General features: G+C 38.1%; 1 protein-coding gene across 7 annotated transcripts in view; it reads right to left on the bottom strand.

Annotated features, from left to right (window-relative positions):
* PRICKLE2 (prickle planar cell polarity protein 2) overlaps window positions 1-17,360 on the bottom strand; it is a 402,478-nt gene that overhangs the window by 86,811 nt on the left and 298,307 nt on the right. For 6 of the 7 annotated variants that reach the window (XM_066350409.1, XM_066350403.1, XM_066350402.1 and 3 more), the window contains one exon: window positions 8,899-9,082. In XM_066350409.1, coding sequence (XP_066206506.1) covers window positions 8,899-9,042 — 144 coding nt within the window. In that variant the 5' untranslated portion in view covers window positions 9,043-9,082. Of the gene's footprint in view, window positions 1-8,898; window positions 9,083-17,360 lie in introns of those variants that run through there. The other variant, XM_066350407.1, reaches the window with a different exon arrangement.

Genomic DNA, 17,360 nt, shown 5'->3' with positions numbered 1-17,360 from the left:
ATTCTAGTCTTTGAGCTGATTTTAAGTTGACTGTTTCAGTATAAAGTTGTCCATTGATTTGCAAGAGCGATTTGCCATTTAGTGGAAGTTTCCCAGAGCCAATTATTGTTGATCCTTTGAAAAAAGGAACAACAATAATTTTGAGGCTCAAAACCTATAAGCTGTAAGGGTCGCCTATGCCCCTTGATAATCAAGGAGGCGACAAGATCAAAATATGGAAGTGTATTCCATGGGCTATTAGATGGATCAATGTGCCCAAGCTGTAGCTGCTCTTGTACCAATCGAGCAGCTGCCCTAAGTTTCTCCTGAGAAAGGGGCCATTGGTCTACCCATACAGGATTATCTGATTTCCAAGTAATTGGGTCTGCACAATGCATTATTGGGGTAGCAGGAGCTACCAAGGCCCCTATGCTATATTTTGATATCCTAATCCACATCTTCTGGTATTGGGTGCCATTTCTATGGGGGTGAGAATTCCTCTCTGTTCTTTCCCTAGTCCCTTAGTGGGCAAAAATCCCCGATCATGCATTTGAGTACTGACTAAACCATTAGGACTGACAAGCAACGCTCCCGTATTTTTCAAAACATCTCTACTCCACAAATTAACTGGCCATCCAGGGAGCGCATAAGGCTTAAAAAATCCAGAATGACCTTCTTAATCTTCCCAATGTAAAAAACTAGAACTTTGTTGAGGGGATTTACTCTGCCCTATACCTTGTAATTCTGTGGCTGCTGCATGAGTGGGCCAAGAAGGAGGCCAATGTAGCTTAGCAATAACAGATACATCAGCTCCAGTATCTAAAAGTCCTTTAAATTTATGCCCTTGTATTGTTAGTTCCATTTCAGGGCATTCCTGACCTGTTTTTTTAAATCCAATTGGCAAAATCAGAGGAACCAAATCGCCAATTTTCTTGGGGCCCCTTTTGCAGGATGTGGCCTGAGAAGCACAATTAGCATCCTTATACTATTCTTCTAACTGCCTGAATTAGCCCTGAGACAAATTCTTTTTTTTATTTTATTAATTTTAATGAGGTGACATTGATAAATCAGGGTACAAATGTTTAGAGAAAACAGCTCTAGGTTATTTTGACATTTGCTTATGCTGCATTTCCATCACCCAAAGTCCAATTGTCTTCTGTCACCTTCTAACTGGTTTTCTTTGTGCCCCTCCCCTCACCCAACCCCCTCCCTCTCCTCCCCCCCACCCCGTGACCCCCACACTCTTGTCCATGTCTCTGAGCCTCATTTTTATGTCCCACCTATGTATGAAATCATATAGTTCTTAGTTTTTTCTGATTTACTTATTTCGCTCAGTATAATGTTATCAAGGTTCATCCATGTTGTTGTAAATGATCCAAAGTCATCATTTCATATGGCTGAGTAGTATTCCATAGTATATATGTACCATGGCTTTTTAATCCACTTGTCCACTGATGGATACTTGGGCTGTTTCCAGATCTTCGCTATTGTGAACAATGCTGCCATAAACATGGGGGTGCATTTCTTCTTTTCAAACAGTGCTATGGTGTCCTTGGGGTATATTCCTAAAAGTGAGATAGCTGGGTCAAAAGGCAGTTCGATTTTTAATTTCTTGAGGAATCTCCATATTGTTTTCCACAGTGGCTGCACCAGTCTGCATTCCCACCAGCAGTGCAGGAGGGTTCCCTTTTCTCCACATCCTCGCCAGCACTTATTCTGTGTTGTTTTGTTGATGAGCACCATTCTAACTGGTGTGAGGTGATATCTCATTGTGGTTTTAATTTGCATTTCTCTAATGATTAGTGATGTTGAGCATTTTTTCATATGCCTATTGGCCATCTGTATGTCCTCTTTGGAGAAGTGTCTATTCATTTCTTTTGCCCATTTTTTGATTGGTTTGTTTGTCTTCCTGGTATTGAGTTTTACAAGTTCTTTATAAATTTTGGTTATTAACGCCTTATCAGATACATTGTCAATATATTCTCTCATTGTGTAGTTTGTCTTTTTATTCTGTTCTTGTTGTCTTTAGCTGTGCAAAAGCTTTTTAGTTTGATATAGTCCCATTTGTTTATCCTGTCTTTTATTTCACTTGCCCATGGAGACAAATCGGCAAATATATTGCTGCGAGAAATGTCAGAGAGCTTACTGCCTATGTTTTCTTCTAAGATGCTTATGGTTTCACGGCTTACATTTAAGTCTTTTATCCATTTTGAGTTGATTTTTGTGAATGGTGTAAGTTGGTGGTCTAGTTTCATTTTTTTGCAGGAAGCTGTCCAATTTTCCCAACACCATTTATTAAAGAGGCTGTCTTTACTCCAATGTATGCTCTTACCTCCTTTGTCAAATATCGGTTGTCCATAGAGCTGTGGGTTTATTTCTGGGTTCTCAATTCCGTTCCATTGATCTGTATGCCTGTTCTTATGCCAGTACCAGGTTGTTTTGAGTACAATGGCCTTATAGTATAACTTGATATCCAGAAGTGTGATACTTCCCACTTTATTCTTCCTTTTCAAGATTGCTGAGGCTATTCATGTTCTCTTTTGGTTCCATATAAAGTTTTGGAATATGTGTTCTATATCTTTGAAGTAAGTCATTGGTATTTTAATTGGTATTACATTGAATTTATAAATTGCTTTGGGTAATATAGACATTTTAATGGTGTTTATTCTTCCAAACCATGAGCACGGTATATGCTTCCACTTGTTTGTATCTTCCCTGATTTCTTTTATCAATGTTTTATAATTTTCCGAGTACAAGTCTTTAAACTCCCTGGTTAAATTTATTCATAGGTGCTTTATTTTTTTAGTTTCAATGGTAAAGGGGATTGCTTCCTTAATTTCTCTTTCTGACAGTTCATTGTTAGTGTATAAAAATGCCACTGGTTTCTGAGTATTAATTTTATATCCTGCCACGTTGCTGAATTCATTTATCAGGTCTAGTAGTTTTTTGACTGCGACTTTAGGGTTTTCTATATACAATATTATATCATCTGCAAATAATGGTAGTTTTACTACTTCTTTTCCAATTTGGACGCCTTTTATTTCTTCTTCTTGTCTGATTGCTGTAGCTAGGACTTCCAGAACTATGTTAAATAAGAGTGGTGAAAGGGGGCACCCCTGCCTTGTTCCTGATCTTAAGGGGATTGCTTTTAATGTTTTGCCCATTGAGTATGATGTTGGCTGTGGGTTTGTCATAGATGGCCTTTATCATGCTGAGGTATGTTCGCTGTATTCCCACTTTGCTGAGAGTTTTGATCATGAATGTGTGCTGGATTTTATCAAATGTTTTTTCTGCATCTATTGAAATTATCATGTGGTTTTTCTCCTTCCTTTTGTTTATGTGATGAATCACATCGATTGCTTTGTAAATATTGTACCAGCCTTGCCTCCCCAGAATAAATCCCACTTGATCATGGTGTATGATTTTTTCCATATATTGCTGGATTCGGTTTGCTAATATTTTGTTGAGGATTTTAGCATCAATATTCATCAGGGATATTGGCCTATACTTTTCTTTCTTTGTGTTGTCTTTGCCTGGTTTTGGAATCAGAATTATGTTCGCCTCATAAAAGGAGCTTGGAAGTCTTCCTTCCTCTTGAATTTTTTGAAATAGCTTGAGAAGAATAGGAGTTAGTTCTTCTTTGAATATTTGGTAGAATTCACTTGTGAAGCCATCAGGCCCAGGACTTTTCTTTTTGGGAGTTTTTTGATAACTGTTTCAATCTCATTTGTTGTAATTGGTCTGTTTAGGTTTTCTGATTCTTCCAGATTAATTTTTGGAAGATTAAATGTTTGAAGGAATTTGTCCATTTCATCTAGGCTGTCTAGTTTTTTGGCATACAGTTCTTCATAGTATTTTCTTACAATATTTTGTATTTCTGTTGTCAGTTGTTATTTCTCCACTCTCATTTCTAATTTTATTTATTTGAGCCCTCTCTCTTTTTTTCTTGGTGAGACTGGTTAAAGGTTCATCGATCTTGTTTACCTTTTCATAGAACCAGCTCCTGGTTTCATTGATCCTCTGTATTGTTTCTTTAGCCTCTGTCATTTATTTCTGCTCTGATCTTTATTATTTCCTTCCTTCTACTAGCTCTGGGCTTATTTGCTGTTCTTTTTCTAGTTCTTTTAAATGCAGGGTCAAGTTGTTTATTTGACTTTTTCTAGCTTCTTGAGGTATGCCTGTAATGCTATGAACTTCCCTCTCAAGACTGCTTTTGCTGTGTCCCATAAATTTTGAGTTGATGTATGCTCATTATCGTTCATTTCTAGGAATTTTTAAATTTATTCTTTGATCTCACTGTTTACCCATTTGTTATTTAATAACATGCTATTTAGTGTCCAAGTGTTTGAGTATTTTTCAGTTTTTCTGTTGTGGTTGATTTCTAGTTTCATGCCATTGTGATCAGAGAAAGTGCTCGATATGATTTCAATCTTCTTAAATTTGTTGAGCCCGCTTTTGTGCCCTAACATGTGGTCTATTCTACAGAATGTACCATGAGCACTTGAAAAGAATGTATATTCTGCTGCTTTAGGGTGAAAGTTCTGAAGATATCTATTAACTCGAGTTGATCTAGTATGTCCTTTAAGTCTGCTGTTTCTTTGTTAATTTTCTTTCTTCAGGATCTATCTAGTGATGTTAGTGAGGTATTGAAATCCCCTAATATTATAGTATTTCTGTGGACCTCACCCTTTAAATCCATCAAAGTCTGCTTTATATATTTAGGTGTCCTATATTAGGTGCATAGATATTTATAATGGTTATATCTTCCTGTTGAATTGCTCCCCTTATTATTATGTAGTGACCTTCTTTATCTCTTAGTATAGTCTTCGTTTTAAAGTCCTTTTTGTCTGATATAAGTATTGCTACCCCAGCTTTTTTATCATTTCCATTTGCGTGAAATATTTTTTTCCATCCTTTTATCTTCAGTCTATGTGCATCTTTTGTTTTAAGGTGTGTCTCTTGTAGACAGCATATGTATAGGTCCTGTTTTCTTATCCACGCAGCTACCCTATGTCTTTTGATCGGATCATTTAATCCATTTACAGTTAAGGTTATTATTGATATGTAATTGTTTATTGCCATTTTATTCTTTAAAATTGTATTCCTCTTTTGCTATATTCTTTTTCTCCTTTGATCTGTTTACAACAGGCCCCTTAGCATTTCTTGCAGCCTTGGTTTGGTTGTAGTGAATTCCTTGAGGTTTTTTTTTTCTGGAAAGTTTTTTATTTCTCCTTCAATTTTAAATGATAGCCTTGCTGGATAAAGTAGTCTTGGTTGTAGGTTCTTGTTCTGCATTACTTTGAATATTTCTTGCCATTCCCTTCTGGCCTCAAGTGTTTCTGTTGAGAAGTCAGAAGTCATCCTTATGGGGGCTCCTTTGTAGGTGATAGTCTTTTTTTCTCTAGCAGCTTTTAATATTTTCTCTTTATCACTTAGCTTTGGTATTTTAATTATGATGTGTCTTGGTGTTGATTTTTTTGGGTTTCTCTTTAATGGAGTTCTCTGTGCTTCCTGAACATGTGAGAAGTTTTCCTGCCTTAATAGAGGGAAATTTTCAGCTATGATATGCTTGAACAAAGTCTCTATCCCTTGTTCTTTCTCTTCTTCTTCAGGAACCCCTATGATGCGGATGTTATTTCTCTTCATGTTGTCACAGAGCTCTCTTAGAGTTTCCTCAGACTCTTTGAGTCTTTTTTTTCCTGCTCTGCTTCCATGCCTTTATTTACCGTGTCCTCTAACTTGCTGATTCAATTCTCAGCTTCATCTATCGTGCTTTTAATTACTTCCATTGTGTTCTTCATTTCTGATATTGTATTTTTCATTTCTGACTGTTTCTTTTTTATTATTTCGATGTCCTTTTTTATATTCGCTATCTCTTTAGGTGTTTGTAATGTCCATCTATTATTGTTCTAATATCTTTGAGCATCCTAACAATCGTTATTTTAAACTCTGCATCTGGTAATTTGGTTATATCTGATTCATTCAGGTCCTTTTCTGGGGATTTCTCTTGATTCATTTGTGTTGCATTTCTGTGCCTTCTCATCTTTTCTGTGTAAAAGAAGGTCTTGGCCACTGGAGTCCACTAGGTGTGGCCTCTGTTCCCTAGGTATGGTCTGTCTGTAGGCCGCCACCCCCTCTGCTGTTGCTGCCTAGGGAGTTTGGGTATGGGAGTTGCTGGTGCCTTCCCACTGGGGCTGTTGCTGTGGTTTCTGCCTCTCCTTCACAGGAGTGGCTGTGATCATGTGAACACAAAGTATTTTAATGTTCACTATAATTTCTCTTGAAAGAGAAATAGTTTTTCAGAAACCAGAGACAACTAACATAATATTAAACATCTGAATTAAAATTTTTAGGACTAAAATTTTTCTAATCTTAGAACATAATGGACAAGGTTTTAAATTTTTTTAAACCTATAAACAGTTCCGTGAGTAATAAACTTGAAAGAATCTCTTAATTTAAAAAGTTGCAGTCCACTTCTTTCATGCAACAAGATCTCTTCCAATATTTTTAATAAAGAAAAATATAGAACCCTTTAAATAGTTTGAAGAGATCATCTCTCTCTGAAGAACAATTTCCCGTTCTAACCATCATAGAGGCTTGAGTAAGTATAGAGAACAGAGAAAACCATGCAAAGAACAATAGAGCTATAAGAGATAGGAATATTTTTTCCTCTGACACAATTCAAACCATTTGTTTAACAGTATTAGTCATTTTCTTTCAAAACAAATCAAAGAACATTATTTTATACTTCCCAAAGAGGTTCATTTCAGATAAGTCAAAGTGGCCTCCAAAAATACCATAAGCACTTACTTTTTGAATTGGTGAATTTAACTAAAAACGAGCTTCTGCAATTGTCTTTTCTCTTGGCTTGATAGAAAATTTTCTCTGAATATGAACATCCTAGATGGATGTTTAAAAATCTTAGAGAAGAATCTACCTAATCAGGGAACTGAAATTTCAGGGCCCAACTTACAGGAGGCAAGGGAAACAAACAAAAAAAAAGATGGGTCTCTTAGAAGCTGCTGGAAATGAGGTTAGCAAGAAAATGAAACAAACTCACAGATGGAATCTAAGTGTGACAAAATCATTGCTCAAGTACTGGGGACAGAATGGTGATGGCAAAAATAGTCACCCACCACCGCTTTCAAGTCTCCAGATAAACTCAACTGCTCTCATTCTTCTTAAACTTACTCTTTAATAATACAATCCTTACTGAAACAGAAGAAAATAAATAACCTCAACCTATAAACAGAGAGAAACACTCTATTTCTTCCTGCTAATATCCAACACAGAATCCCCTTCAATTCTTGTGGAGATTATCTCCTGTGAATGTTTCTATTCTAAGCTACTTTCTCTATGATAGTAATTAGAATGGAGATAACAAACTCTATAAGTACCTATAGGGTTTAAAAATTAATTCAAAATGAAAGAATGGGCAGCTCTCAACTCAATGACCAGAACACCAATACTGGCAGAAATGAGATTTCAGATCCTCAAAATTTTCAAGACATAAATATGAACTTTTAAATAAAAATTCCTAATTATTAAGCATAAGTAACTAATTACATAATTTAAACAATCAATACTTTGCTGGCTGAAGAAATCCTGCCTGTGTGTTTGATTTCATTAACCAATTTGCAACCTTAATGTTGGAAGAAGAACATGAGAAATGCCCAATCAAAGAGATATTATCAGAGTCCCAGTCCCACCCTTTAGTTGGTGAATTCTTGAGTCCTCCTTAGTCCTAAAGAACTTTATCCAAAAGCAGGATCACATCTCAAGTTCCTACGTTAAAATTTCAGGGCTTTAAACTATAAAACATACTGTCAGACACAAAGATCTCCAGAGTGAGAAGTTTTCTGTGTCAGAGGATAGGAACAGTGGTTGAACACTTAAGAGTTTGGGAAAGCTGTCTCTAAAAGATGCACAGAGAAGATTGTGAAAATATCCAGCCAAGAGCAGGGGCTTCTAAGCCAACACTGATGCTAATGGAAGAGAAAATTTCAACTACTGAGAAATGCAAAGCAGAGATTGTATATCGCTGAGGAAAGGCAGTGAAACAGAAAGAAACCAAGTTCATCTCATCGAGCCAATAATATTTAGAGCAGGGGTTGGGAACCTTTTTGGCTGAGAAAGCCATCAACGCCACATATTTTAAAATCTAATTCCGTGCGAGCCATACAACGACCCATGTACATTACGCATTATCCAATAAAAATTTGGTGTTGTCCCGGAGGACAGCTGTGATTGGCTCCAGCCACCCACAACCATGAACATGAGTGGTAGGAAATGAATGGATTGTAATACATGAGAATGTTTTATATTTTTAATGTTATTATTATTTTTTTATTAAAGATTTGTCTGCGAGCCAGATGCAACCATCAAAAGAGCCACATCTGGCTTCTGAGCCATAGGTTCCCGACCCCTGATTTACAGCCTGCGGGTAGTGCCAAAATATTTCAGGAAATGCCAATGTCTTTCTTTGTAAAGCCAGGCCAAGCGTAATATTTAAACCCAATATACACATATCACTGGGGAGCACAGGCAAATCTACATTTCCTCATTCTGCTTTACAAAGAATCTTAACGTAAGATTCATGGCCAAGGTAGAACTCCCCTCCCCACTCCAAAATTAAAGTTTCACAATCTAATGTTTCAAAGCCAACATTTTTGAGAAATTTCTAAATTATCTTCTGTTAACAGGTAATGGCTATACAGAATAAATGAATAATAGCTCACACAAGGCTGTTTCATTTCTCCTCCTCATATCTCACTGCGGCCCCAGGCATCTCAACCCACGGAGCCCTAAACCACTTCTCTGAATCAGCCACATCAACTCTGTCTTCTGAACTGGAATGAGGCAGGATGGGCAAGACAAAGGTAAAAGCCAAACCACAACCACCCTCATCAAGAATGGTACCTGTTCAGGCTTCAGCCCGGGCGGGACCCAGGCGTACTCCTCCAAGGCGCAGCCTGAGTCATCGTCAGAGGTCGAGTTCCTCTGGAAGTCAAACATGAGTTTGCTGACGGTCTTCTCCATCTCCAGGGGCATCACCGTCACCATGTGCTCCTCCTGAGGGCACTTGCAGTGCAGACAGATCTTCCTGCAAGCAGCAAAGGCAGGAGGTGAGAAGGAAGACAATAGAATCCATTTTTTCAATTGGCCTGCTAGGCCCCAGCCCTTGGGTCCCAAACCATGAACACATTTTTTGGTAACTGGCTTTTGGCAAAAGCATTTAAGGTAAGCATGCCACAGCATGCCTGTCTTTGTAGTAGACGTCATGGCACCGCACATGCAGAAACACTGCAAAGGTCGGACACCACCAGCTAAGCACGCTAAGGATGTTTGTACATGGACCCCAACCTCGCCTTCTAAATCAATACCCCAAAAGAAATGTCATAATAGCTTTTATTTTATGAGGTAGAACACTAGAGATAGACCATGACCACAATTTCCTTGACTGTAACAGTAATTAAATAGACATAATACATATAGCTGACCAGAAATACTACCAGTGGATTTAACAAATACAAACAAGATAGTATTTTTATAAAAGGTTCATCAACCTTGGAAAATGGACATGATTTAAAAAAGAACTGTAGGTGAGACTTTCTTTAAAAAGAGCAAAATTATTATTTTCCTACTACAGAAATCTAGTCCTAAGATTTCATGAGAAAGACATTTTACCTCCACTAAAGATCCCCATAGGTCTGAAATTCTAATTAGAAACCCAAATCTTAACTACGTTGGTCATTTTTTTAATATAGAAGATCATGTATGTGAATTATTTCAAAAGGTAGCAGCCAATGATAAAAGTCTCTCCTCCAAATTGAACATTTTTCGAGATTACCTACCATCTGTTCCATTTCCCATGGCTACACAAACAATGAAACAATAAAAAGGTTCATGTCAACAACACAAAAGCATTCTAGCTTCCATCAATAAGATAGAGAAGAAAAAAGCAGAGGAGCAATTTCTTAAGAAAATAAGCTGTTATACATATACTCTCATCCTTACAATTAGTTCCAGAAGCACCTTACAAAGGCAATAAAAGTCCTAATCCTCACATGTGCCTGAATTTTTTGATAACAGCTTTTTAAAAATATAATTCACATACCATAAAATTCACCATTTTAAACCGGGTTTTAGTATATTCACAGAGTTGTGAAACTATTACCACTATCTAATTTTAGAACATTTTTATCACCCCCCAAAGAAAACCTGTACACATTAGCAGTAACTTCCCACATTCGCTTTTCCCCCAGGTTTGTGACAACCACTAATCTAATTCTTTTATTTTCTTTTTTATGCAAGAGAATAGGAGACAGGAAGGGAGAGAGGAGGGGAAGGAGAGAGATGAGAAGCATCAGCTTGTAGTTGCATCACCTTAGTTATTCATTGATTGCTCTCATACATGCCTTAAACAGGGGCCTCAAGCTGAGACAGTGACCCAAGCTAGAGACCTTGGGCTTCAGGCCAGGGACCATGGGATCATGCTGATGATCCCACACTCAAGCCGACAAGCCTGCACTCTAGCCGGTGACCAAAGAGTCTCAAACTGGGGCCTCAGTGTCCTGAGCTGATTCTCAATCCATGGTGCCATCACTGGTCAGGCTGTATTTTCTATTTCTATGGTTTTGCCTATTCCAGAAATTTCACATCAATGGAATCATACAATATGTAGACTTTTGAAACTGGATTCTTTCACATTGTATGATGATTTTAAGGTTTATCCATGTTGTAGCATATGTCAATCCTTCATTTCCTTTTATTGCATTATAGTATTCCATCATATATTTTGTTTATCCATTCATGAGTTGGTGGGCATTTGGATTGTTTCCACTTTTTAAAATTTGTGAATAATGTTACCTGATATTTATGTACAAGTTGTGTGTGTGTGTGTACATATGTTTTCAATTCTCTTGGGTAGATACTTAAGAATAGAATTGATGGGTCATATAATAACTTTAACAATTTGAGTAACTGTCAAACTGTTTTTCAAAAATATACGATCAATTGTACATTCCCACCATCAGTGAATGACTGTTCCATTTTCTCCACTTCCTTGCTACATTTATTATTGTCTTTCTTTTTGATTGCTGCCATATTAGTAGGTGCATAGTGGTATCTTATGGTGATTTTGATTTGTAATTTCTTCATGTCTAATAATGTTGAGATTCTTTTTATGTGCTTACTATTTATCTTCTTTGAAAAACGACTATTCAAATCCTTAGTCCATTTTAAAAGAATTGCTATTTGTCATTTATTATTAAGTTGTAAGCATTCTTTATATATTTTCTAAATATAAGTCTTTGTGTACCCAGAAATCGTGTCAGATATATGATTTGCAATTTTTTTCTCCCATTATGTTGGTTGTCCTCACTTTCTTGAGATGATGTCTGTTGAAGCACTTTTTTTTTTTTTTACTTTGACGCAATCCAATTTATTATTTTTTTTCTGTTGTTGTTTATACTTTGAGTATCCAAGGTCATAAAGATTTACTTCTGAATTTTCATCTAGGAGTTTTATGGTTTTAGCTCTTATATTTGGATCTATGTTTCATTTTGAGTTAGTTTTCATATAGGGCATAAGATAGGAGTCCAAATTCATTCTCCTGTGGCTATCCACTGTCCCTGCACTGTTTGTTAAAAGTCTATTCTTTCCCCACTGAATTGTCTTGGCTTACTTGTCAAAAATCAACTCATTGTAAATTTAGAGATTTCTGGACTCTCATTTTTATCCCACTGATCAGTGTGTCTATCCTTGTGCAAGTACTACACTGTTTTCATTAACATTGCTTTGTAGTAATTTTTGATATTGTGAAATGGGAGACCTCCAACTGTGTTTCTCTTTTAAAAACTGTTTTGGTTCTTCTGGGTCCCTGGTATTTATATCATAAAATATAAATTTTAGGATTAGCTATTTTCTGCAAAAAAAAAATCCTGCTGGGATTTTGATAGGGATTGCATTGAACCTGTATATCAGTTTGGAGAATATTGCTGTTTTAACAATATTAACTCTTCTAATCCATGAACAAAGAATGTCTTTCCATCTATTTCAGCATATTTTAATTTATTTCAATGCTATTTTGTGGTTTTCTGTTATAAGTGTTGAAATTCTTTTATTTATTCCTAAGTAATTTATTCTTGATGCCATTGTAAATAAAATTGTTTGCTTAGTTTCATTTTCAGATTGTTACTATATAAAAACACAAATGATATTTGTACATTGATTTTGCATTGTATAATCTTGCTGAACTTGTTTATTAGTTTTAACAGTGTGTGTGTGTTTTCATTAGAATTTTCTATATATATATAAGATTATATCATCTGCAAATAGAGACAGTTTTATTTCTTTCTATCCAATCTGATGTCTTTGTCTTGCCTTACTGCCCTGGCGAGGACCTCCAGGACAATGGTGACTAGAAGTGGCCTGTGTGGACATCCTTATTTGGAGCCTGATCTTAAGGAAAAGCAGCCAATCTTTCACTATCAAATAATATTTAGCTGTGGGCTTTTTGTATATGCCCTTCATCAAATTGAAGAAGTTTTCTGCTGTTCTAGTTTGTTGAGTTTTGTTTTGTTTTTATCATAAAAGGATGCTAAATTTTTAATGCTTTTTTACATCTACTGAGGTGATCAGTTGGTTTTTGTCCTTATTCTAGTAACATCTTGTGCCTCAATTTTGACACCAAAATGTACTGAAGAAACAAAATCAGTGTAGATCAGCCGAATCAGGCTTGTCAGGTCCTCCCACTTCCTGCTTTTCCTCAGACGGAGACTACGTGCAGACAGAATGCACACGTGGGTCTGCTTTGCATCTGCAGAGTCAAAGATGTTTCCTCCAAACCCTGGCTCTTCCTTTTAAAAATATAGATCATTTTAACAGTAACTAATTAATCAGCTACTTTAAAAAAGTAAGGGTTTTAGGAAGTTATCAGGGTTTTTTTCTCCCCTTTGAATTTTTATGCCAGGTTATGATTTAAGAAAAAAAGGTTTAGTGTGTCCAAGCAAATTTACAAAGTTCTTTGGTGACTAATGGTTTTTATAAGAAATCATACTTTTAAAACAAAAGGTAGAGGATTTTTTTTAACAAATTCAGATTCTAGAATATTCATCAGTGAAACTTATTCAGCAAAGCAGGGAAGAGCATAATACTAATACTGGACGAATGTGATCTAATGAACTAAAGCTCCAGGAGAAGGAAAAAGATGAGAATGTGAAACACAGGATTGCAGAAGCAGTTCCAGAACAAGTCTCACTGAGGAGAAGCATAACATCAAAGCGAGCGAAGGGAGCTAAGGGCCCTGTTTACTCATCCAACAAATAACTATCCTGCACTTGTCATGTGCCAGCTCTGCTCTACACACTGGGGACACCTAACCAAAACACAACACAGATTCCTGCCCTCATGGCACCTGCAGCCTTTAAGGGAGAAACAAACATAAGCAATGAACAGCAAATGATTCAGTCATATCGGACACGGAAGGCGCCAGATGCTACAGAAAACAAGAAAACTGAGGCAGGAGGGCAATCAGAACTGGAGTGGGGGCATTCATGAACAGAATGCCGAGCACTGGACTTTCTTTCCTTTTGTTTTTGAGGGGGGGGGGGAGAGGGACAGATGAGAAGTATCAACTTATAGTTGAATCATTTTAGTTGCTCTTCGATTGCTTCTCATATGTGCCTTGATGGGATGAGGGAGCTCCAGCCAAGCCAATGACCCCTTGCTCAAGCCAGTGACTCTGGGCTTCAAACTAGTGACTTTTGGGCTTAAGCCAGTGATCATGGGGTCGCGTCTATGATCCCACACTCAAGCAGGCGACCTTGCACTCAAGCTAGTGAGCCTGCGCTCAAGCCGGCGACCTCAGGGTTTAGAACCTTAGGTTCTCAGCATCCCTAGTTGATGCTGTATCCACTGTGCCACTGCCTTGTCAGGCAGCACTGGACTTTCCTAAACGTTGTACAGAGAAGTGCAGATTCACACACCAAGAAAGAATATATCACCCTCACCTTCCTCTGAGACAAAGGCACAGAGAGGTTAAGCAATGTGCTCAGTCAGTGGCAGACAGCAAGCGGAATGGAGACTAAAGCAGGATCTATCTGACTCCTGAACAAAAACAATTACCTATAGACAGCATACCTGACTCCAACCAGAGAATACTCTTTTACTCTTGAACAACAAACATATTCAGAAAAATAAAATCAAAGAGGAAAAAAGAAGAAAAGAATATAAAAGTGGCAAATCAAAAGCAGGAAGACTGTGTTTCCCTTCTAGATGCCTCCCACCCTCATTCATAGCTAACAGGCACTCCCGTGGCAAGGCATTTTTACTTGCAAAGAATTTTCAACTTCTGAGTGGTTCCATCACAGCCTTTGGAAAGACTAACTTAATAACCTCTGGTTATAAATCGGGAACCCAAGGCCCAGATGCTCAGAAAGTTGCAGAGGGTCAGAGGTACAGCCAAGAGGATGTCTCTTGGTCCTCATGTGCCTCCCCCCCCCTCTTGGCAAATGCACACAGCAACACCCAACAGCTTTCTCTTTCCACACATGGATTTAAGTTTTGCAAGATTGCGTGGGGAAGAATATAATTTATTTTTTTTCCAAATAGACATTTATGAAAACAGAACCTGCTAGTAAAGCAGGATTTTATTAAAAAAAAATCCAACCATATAAAGCATGCATTGGTTTCATTCTGTCAGAGTTGACATTCTACCTGCACATAATTGGGTTTGTGAATGACAAGTTTCCAAGGAATAAGGCATGTTTCAGAGAGCAGAGATCCTGCATCCTCTTTTTCCCTCCCTCTACCCAGCAACAACCCCTGTACCCCCTAAGTCCCCCTTCCCACACACAAGTTGCCACTATTAATTCACTTACTTCCACATCCAGAAGTCACAACCTGCTCTTGCACGGAATGCAGAATACCTGCAGGTGGAGGCTCTCTTTATAACCATTTCAAAGTATTCTGGTCATCTGCACTGCTGACCACACCATTTGGAGAATGACTAAGAATTTATATCAGTGAATTTACCAACCATGATGAGGAAAGATTCATCATAGAAGGACTGGGTATGTGCAGCAGTCTCATCCTCGAGAGGCTGACAGGTTATTCACAACACTGAACCCTGAACCATCATGTCTTGTTTTGTGTGAGAAGCAATAGAATGAAGACCAAAAAAAGAGCCTTCCTTTATCACATGATTCTGACAAGTTTAAGTCATAAACTGCAGCGTTTTAGATTTGGATGGAATTGTAATCATCAAGTCTCTTTTAAAATTCTTCCTTCTCTCTCTCTTTCACTACCCCCCCTCCATTTCTTAATGAGAGGAAAAAATTTTTATAGAAGAATTCATATATGGAAATACATTCAATATATAAAACAGAGCTGTCCAAGTTGATGTGAAGGAAAGAGACCTTGTACTTAATTTCTCTCAAGCTCAACTTCCTTCCCAAACTCCAGACATTTCCATTGTCCTAAGGTCCCAAGTATAGTAGCCAGGACCCTGCCCTGGATTCCTCCAGGTCACTTCCACCATTTATCTAAATGTGAAGGAGGTGCTCAATAATTTGATAGGTGATGGAAAGACCAACAGGGAGAGAGAGAGAGAGAAAGAGTGGGGGGATGACAGTTGATGGCTTTTTAAAGACAACATCTAATTCTGAAACTTGCACATAAATAGTGATTCTAGTCATGGGAAATTGCATATCTGGTTTTCAGGACATGCCAGGGAGATTCTTCAGGAGTGGTGATGTACCCCAGTGACTGACGGCTAGGGCTGACACAGGCCCAGGGAAGGCGTGTCCACCAGCATCTCGGGTGACTCTGACGCCCCCTGGAGGGCACTCTTCCGCAGCTAGCCTCCTAAGTAGGAGGCAGCACCTGAGGCAGAGAACAGTCAGAAAACTGGCGTGCGTTCTGCCAACAGAACTGGTGGTCTCAGCAACTCTGGGCAGTGCACATTTAAAAAAAACTGTTTTGGGGATCTATCCCAACCACTGTCTTAAACTCTTACATCACTAGGCCCGCCTGTCATTCAGCTGGCACCCACTGAGGCATGATGTAAAAAGGTGCTGGCGCAAGGCAGGACTGTACCAGACACCAGAATGGTGTCTCCCATTGCCAGCCTTGCCATCTGTCCTCCTGCCTATACTTCCTTGGTGGTATGGGCTTCTCTGTCCCAAGACCATGGCCAGATCAGATTCAGGCCACTTTTATGCTCATGGTCAAGGGGCAGACTTCTTCAAGAGTGGCTCAGCCCCACTGCAAACCAAGTGATTGATGATGAATGCACAATGCCGGACTTAACGTGGCAAGGCCTCAGGCAGTCAAGATCAGGTGTAGGATAATACATTTTTATTAAAGACAAAGCACAAAAATAACCCAAAGGGCCTCCATAGCATCTTGCTAAATAATAGATGTGTCCTAGGAGTTTAGATTCTTCTATGACTCTAGCTCACTACAGGCAAAAAATAACTCCTTTTATTCTTAATATTTATTATATTTATTGATTATATATTATTTATTTATCATATTTATATAATAAATATTATAATATTTATTATAATTTAAAGTTATTGCTTCCTTATCTTAAAAAAAAAGCAACACGATGTAGAAAAGGATCAGGAATTACAGATAAGTCAGATGAAAGACAATATTTCAAAAACACTCACAGTCCCAGAGATAAACACTGCTAAACAGAAACAGTTGCTGGTCCTCTGTCTCCCTCATGTTAAGAAACTGAAGACCAGATTTCACTCTATGTGCTTCCCATCAGTGAGGACCAAGAGACGAGACTCTGGCCTGGAGCGACAAGACATGAGGAGTGCCCCCCACACGTGCACACACAATACCCTCAGCAAACAGATGTGTGTTATTCAACCCTGATCAGTGGGTTTGTTCTGATCTGGTGCCCTGTAGCAGGATCAGAGAATTTATTACGTAGTCTCGAAGATGCCAGCAACGTGGGGATTGCATATATATTTATGGGTATCGCAGAGTTAAATTAGGTCCCTCAGATAAAAAACATCTGAAAACCAGATTTCAACATTTATCGACTTTCAATTTTGTGTGCAAGTGGAAAGAGATGGGTCATGGATAATTTAAAAGCACCAAGCCCTGGCTCTGAACTGTGTCTCTGTCTATCAGTCACATACTCTCATTGCTGCAATAACTTACGTCACCTCAAGCTACCTGAAGGCTCTGTCCTGGCAGGACAGGCTCAGGTGCAGCTGGGCAGGAGTCTGGCTTTCTCAGTCAGCTCTGCTGCCCAATTTCTTTGGGTTTCTAATGAAAGCCTCATCTTTTCATATGCCATGCAAAGCACCAGCCTAAAATAAGCCAAAAAGGATTCTGAGTTTACTGCCTTTGGGGAACAC

This window comes from Saccopteryx leptura, chromosome 10 (genome assembly GCF_036850995.1).
Source record: "Saccopteryx leptura isolate mSacLep1 chromosome 10, mSacLep1_pri_phased_curated, whole genome shotgun sequence".
NCBI classification, from domain to species: domain Eukaryota; kingdom Metazoa; phylum Chordata; class Mammalia; order Chiroptera; family Emballonuridae; genus Saccopteryx; species Saccopteryx leptura.
The sequence above is the reverse complement of the archived record's forward strand: the minus strand, read 5'-3'. Positions and strand labels throughout refer to the sequence as shown.